The sequence below is a fragment of the Colletotrichum karsti genome (assembly GCF_011947395.1).
Source record: "Colletotrichum karsti strain CkLH20 chromosome Unknown Scaffold15, whole genome shotgun sequence".
Classification (NCBI taxonomy): Eukaryota; Fungi; Ascomycota; class Sordariomycetes; order Glomerellales; family Glomerellaceae; genus Colletotrichum; species Colletotrichum karsti.
In genome coordinates this window covers 500,008-506,007 of record NW_024065915.1, presented here as the reverse complement: position 1 = coordinate 506,007, position 6,000 = coordinate 500,008, and the positions used below count along the sequence as shown (strand labels likewise).

Sequence of the window (6,000 nt, the reverse complement as noted above, 5' to 3'; positions counted from 1 at the left end):
ATGGCTTTCCCGCGAGATACGACTCTTGACACGAAGTTCAGGAAAGATGTTCCTAGCAACATGTCGTCAAGTTCCAATGCCCAAGTCCGCCCGGCGCAGGACTTGGGCCACAGGTCTACCAAATCTGATCATGTACTCTCCGGTCAGGACTCACAGTCCCCCACCGCTTCTACCAAATACGACTTCTTCCCTAGAGAGAAAAGTCATCACAAGTCGGCCAAGTCCCTTTCTGAACCGCCTATGGTTTACATACCATCCAACGATCGCCCGCTCCCGCCTTACGACTCCGATTCCTCCGGAGCCACAACCCCTTGCCCACCGCCCGAGGTGCCGTATCACGTCTTTTCGAAGAACGAGAAATGGATGGTTATTGTGATCATTGGAGTCGCTGGCTTGTTCTCGGGCCTCTCCTCCAACATCTACTTTCCGTCTTTGAACGCTATTGCACAGGTATGTTTGTCAGTGTATTCAGAAGTTTGTTGATTGGTTGACTCATCTTTGGTTTGTGACAGGATCTGAATGTTAGTTTGAACATGGTTTCTCTGACCATAACTTCGTACTTGATCATCCAAGGAATCTCCCCTCTGATTTGGGGCTCGATTTCCGATGTTCTTGGACGTCGGCCTATCTACATCGCTTCGTTCGCAGTATACATCGTCTCAAACATTGCTTTGAGTTTCTCTCCAAGCTTCACGATATTACTTGTGTTCAGGGGTCTGCAAGCAGCTGGAAGTGCATCGACTGTCAGTATTGGTAGGTAATCCTGGTCTTGCTAGCCGTGGCCTACAGGGACTGACAATAGGGCTTTAACAGGAAATGGTGTTATCCAGGACATCTCCCCGTCTTCGGAAAGAGGTGGCTTCATCAGCTTCTACCAAGCGAGTATGTTCACCAGTATTGATGTTATTCTTTGGATGCCCACTAAGAATATTTCGCAGTCCGAAATTTCAGTATCGCAGTCGGTCCCGTCCTTGGAGGGCTCTTGTCCAACTTCCTCGGGTTTCGTTCGATATTCGTCTTCCTCCTCATCATCTCGACGATCACTCTTGCAGTCATTGTTGTGTTCCTCCCCGAGACGATGCGAAGTATCGCCGGCAATGGCTCCATTCAACAGAACGGGATATACAAGCCTTTGGTGTGGTACATCACCGGGGAGCCCACTTACACTCAGCCGAGTCATGAAACAACAAAGCCCAAGAAAAGAATTACTCTTGCGACATTTTTGGAGCCCTTGAGGCTACTAGTTCAGAAAGACATTCTCATCAACCTTGTCTTTGGAGGCGTCATCTATGCTATTTGGAGTATGGTAACATCAAGCACAAGCGGTCTCTTCAAGACAAGCTTTGGCTTGAGCGAACTTCAGATCGGTCTTTGCTTTCTTCCAAATGGTACGTTTAGGTCGTCTTTAAAATTAGTGTTGCCTGTGACTAACCCGGTTTCTCACATTGATAGGTATCGGCACCATTGTGGGCTCTACTATTGTTGGCAAGCTCATGAACAAGGACTTTGCAGCTTTCGAGGCCGCATATAAGTCTGCGCGAAACATACCGTCAGCAAAGAAGCTATCGTCCAAGGACGTGCCCGCAGATTTCCCCATCGAACGAGCCCGTTTGATGCGCCTCCCATGGATCGTAGTCATCTTCACCATCACCACAGCAGCTTACGGTTTCACCTTGGCATACCCCTCGATCACAAGCCTGGGCGGTTGGGTTGCGGTCCCGCTGGTCCTGCAGTTCTTCATCGCGGCTACCAGTAACGCTGTTTTCGCGCTCAACCAGACCCTGGTGTCTGATCTCTGCCCGGGCAAGGGTGCGAGCGCTACTGCCATCAACAACCTGGTACGGTGCAGTCTCGGTGCTATTGGCGTTGCTTTCATTGAGCAGATGATTGCCCTCACGGGCGTGGGGCCGACGTTCTTAGGCCTGGCGCTGATCACTGTGTCAATGACGCCGCTCGCGGTGATCCATTGGAATTACGGTCATCAATGGAGGGCTGAGCGTATGATGGCCAAGGAGGAGAATGAGAAGAAGAAAATGGGAACAAAAGTTTGATTTGGGATTTGGTGGTTTTTTGGCGTAGACCTCAAGTTGAAGTAACGGTACGTGGCATCCCAGTCGGGCCACGGAGGCCTTCAACTGAGCGCACATGAGCAGAGCAATTCTCATTGCCTGTGTTGAAAAAGAAAATAGACCATAGAGATAGACACGCTATAGAGTTTCTCGGACAAATGCTATGCCTTTTCCAGCCTCTGCTTCCTTCCTCGGCTGTCGACCATGAGTTGCCTAGCTAGTCATTAACATATTCTAACAGGCCCAGCACATTAAGACCGAAACAACTGTTAGAGAAATGTTTGCCATGTACGTTGAGTTGAACAATCTTAACTTTTCAACCTCATTGGCGATCTGGCTGGTTAGCTCATTCACCGATGTTCCAACAGTCGTTCGACTATTCATTCACCGAGCAGAAGACCGTGCTGTGCGATTCACTCTCAAGCAGCCTTGCGGGGTGAATTGACATAAATTTGAGCCAGTAACAGGGCAAAAAAGCTGTCTTGTTGACTGGAGCCCTTGAAGCGAAAGGATACTGGTTGACGGAGAGCTCGCCCTCTAAGAATCATATCTGCGCAACCACAACAACAACCCCAATGGATCCCGAGCCAGATCGCCCTCGTCAACCTGTCGCCCCAGGCGATCAAGATGGTGGTCAAACTCAGCCATCTATCATTACGTCTGTGGTTCTTGGAACGTCCACGACCCCAGCACAAACCCTACTAACCCGCGTCTGGCGTAATCAAGGCGCTCGGTTTCCTGACAACTATCTCACCAGACAACCAGAAGCCACCTTCACCATCAGATATGGTGGCTCCACCTTCGAGCTCTTAGTCACCGCGTTCAGACTTACCGGAGGGCAATCCGCCCTGACGTTGGGGTACTTAAGTCCCATCCAAGATCTGTTGAGCAGATTCGGAGATGAGATCGCTCTCAGAGACGACTTTCGACGTTGTCTCGACGATCTGGGCGACCTCGTCACAAGGTCATTCTACCGATGGATTCATACCTTCGTTGCCACGAATACGAGACGGACGTATCGACTACAATTGGTGGAGCCTGTCCATGAAATGCAGACTGATCTCCTTTTGCCCTGGGATATGAGCATATGGTCCGATCACCGCGAGCACCAGCGGCAAGTGGAGATCACATACACCGGGGATGGTCTGAGTATCAGATCTTTGGAGAACGAACCCATCAACGAGCCAGGAGATCAACAAAGGGAGCAAACGAGAGGGCAACCACAGGAGCAGCGAAGGGAAGGAACAAGAGGTAATGGGTTTGTTGATTTTGATGGTTTTAACATCGGCAACATCGCTTGGTGAGTCAAGAGATCAGGGCAACAGCAGGAGAGTTTTCAAGTGCGCATGCACACAGGAATGGAAATTGCTTCTAGCAACAGAGTAGCCCTTCAGGTTTAATATGGTTTTCATGGCTCATAAAAAGACCTCCATGGTACTATGGTCGAAGAAAAAAGCAATACTTCTGGGTAAAGTAAAAGGTGGTGAGTGGCGCTAACCTGCTTCCATGTTGAAAGCAACTCCATCTTGAACCGACCGCAAAGCACAGTCAAATCTCAAAATTATATCCATTAACCGTAACACCGATAACGCTAAGTATGCTATGATTGACCTCATTGCCCAGCCAAAAGAGTACACAACCCCTCAACACCAATCCTCCACCCCCGATCGCTACGCCGCACCTCATGTATCATGCACCGGCCTTAGAAGATCTCAGCCTCGATCTCATCCACGATCTGCACCTTGATGCTGCCATTCCTGTAGTCCGAGGCAAGTGTGAGGGCCTCGACGGCCTGCTCGAGTGGGAAGGTATGCGAAATGAGGCTCTTCAGATCGAGGATGCCGCTGCTGAGGCAGGCGATGCCGGCGGGCCACGTGTCGCGGTAGCGGTTGATGAACTCGAGCTTGATCTACAAGGCGCAATTGTCAGTCTCCTGGAAAAGTGTCTCAATAGTCTGCAGCCACCAAGGGAACTCACCTCAGCAAGAGAAAGATGCATAAAAGGGAGGTTGTTCATAATCTCCCTTCCAACACCAATCACCATGACCGTACCACCACGGCGCGCCGTGAATGCCGCCGTGCAGATACTGCTCTCGACACCCGTGCACTCGAGAACCGTTCGCGGGGCGCTGTACTCGTCGTCGCCGAACAGCTTGCGGATCGCCTTGCCGTTGCCCTCGTTGCCGAGAGCCGGGTCGACGCGGTAGGTGATGGCGCTCGGCACGAGCGACTTGGCGAACTCGAGGCGCGAGGGCTCGATGTCGGTGATGACGAGCGGGTGTGCGCCCGATGCGCGCGCCGCGGCGAGGGTGATCAGGCCGATCGGGCCGGCGCCGCAGATAACGGCGCCGACGCCGAGAGCCAGGCCGGCGGTGCGGATGCCGTGCATGGCTACGCTGAGGGGCTCGAGGAGGGCGCCTTCGGCGTAGGAGATGTTATCGGGGAGCCTGGATCCTGTCAGTCAAAGCGGTTTCCCTCGTCGAGAGTGATTGAAAAAACGTACTTGTGAACCCATTTGGCCGGGTGGCACTTGTATCTCTGGATGGTGCCGTGGTAAGGGTACACGCCGGCGAACTGGACGTCCTCGCAAAGGTTGTAACGGCCCTCCGTGCAGAGGAAGCACTCGCCGCAGGGCACGCCGGGTTCAATCGCGACGCGGTCTCCGGGCTTCAGGTTCTTGACGCCCTCGCCGCAGCGGAGGACGACGCCGGCGGCTTCGTGGCCGATGATGCAGTCACCTTCGAAGACCAGGGTGCCGATCTTGCCCGTCTTCCAGAAGTGGATGTCGGAACTGATGAAGGATCACTATTAGCCCCCGTGTGCCATTCGCGGCTCGCGCAAGCTGGCGCAAGGTATGTCGCATCATTGTACTCACCCACAGACACCAGTCGCCTTGACATGAATCAAAACCTCGCCTTTCTTGGGCGCCAGAACGGGTGCCTCCTCGGCCTTGAGTTGGTGGTCGGCCGTGACCACCAGCGAAGGGTTCGGGAGCGGCGCCTTCAGGATCTCGGCGGGCTTCTCCAGTTCTGTTACAACGACAACACCGTTCTTAGTCGGCGCGACACCGTTGACGGGCGCTCTTGAGGTTATTGTGCCGCACATTCTGGATTTCGTTTGGTATGGATTGAATGCGACAGAATGGAAATTGCCGAATGGTATTCAAGGTGGACGGCGAGGAGCTGTTCGTTACCAAGAGTCGCGTCGCAAAAAGGTAGAAGTGTGTGAGAAGGTCAGAGTTGAAACGGAAAAAGGTATTAAAGAAGAGCTCAGCCGGATAATCTCCCACGTTTCGATTCGCTGAGAAGAAATGAGAAGCTAGCTCAGCAAGTCTAAACTTATGCGTCCCGTCCCGCTCTAAACAAATATTTCTCGTCGTGTGATATGTCCCGGTCGGTAAGAATGTCGAGAACCGGACAATCGGGGAGATGCCTGGGCAATGCCAATTGAGTGTGAGGAAGAGCGGGGAACTGACCGAGCGAGTAACACTTCCTCATCGTCTCTTGGCTTGTAAAAACTTCCGAATATGGTAATCTGAAGCACCCGGCAGTTCTAGAACAAATGTCACTCGGCAAAACGCCGGGGGTTGCTAGGTCCGGGTTCCGGTGCCGATGCCCGCCCCTCCATCGGCCGAGTTCCGAGCTTTCTTGGAGGCGGGAACTTGGAGCTTGGAGCTTAGATCTTGAGCTTCTTGCGATGAAATGCTGTGAAACCGATCTTGTAGTCCATTCATGTTCAAAGATCTGTCGTTTCTTCAAACATAATCAACGTGTATCACACTGACATGAAAGATGCTTCTCCAGTACATCTACGAATACTGTTGATGACACTGTCACTTGAATCATCCAAGGGCACTCGGACTTGCGACAATCTGTGCGCGTGAAACTTTTCGTCAATTCATGGCCTCTTCAGGGCCGCTTCTATGATACCAA

The 6,000-nt window shown here is 52.2% G+C and overlaps 2 protein-coding genes across 2 annotated transcripts; one reads left to right on the top strand and one right to left on the bottom strand.

Moving 5' to 3' along the window:
* CkaCkLH20_05390 (major facilitator superfamily transporter) lies at window positions 1-2,051 on the top strand (the record flags this gene model as incomplete). Its single annotated transcript, XM_038888109.1, has 5 exons — window positions 1-450; window positions 513-753; window positions 814-882; window positions 939-1,388; window positions 1,453-2,051. The coding sequence occupies 5 exons, from the start codon at window positions 1-3 to the stop codon at window positions 2,049-2,051; spliced, it is 1,809 nt and encodes a 602-aa protein (XP_038746585.1).
* A 1,720-nt stretch (window positions 2,052-3,771) lies between these two features.
* On the bottom strand, window positions 3,772-5,173 carry CkaCkLH20_05389 (uncharacterized protein; the record flags this gene model as incomplete). Its single annotated transcript, XM_038888108.1, has 4 exons — window positions 3,772-3,978; window positions 4,047-4,515; window positions 4,572-4,859; window positions 4,944-5,173. The coding sequence occupies 4 exons, from the start codon at window positions 5,171-5,173 to the stop codon at window positions 3,772-3,774; spliced, it is 1,194 nt and encodes a 397-aa protein (XP_038746584.1).
* Between the last annotated feature and the right edge of the window lie 827 nt (window positions 5,174-6,000).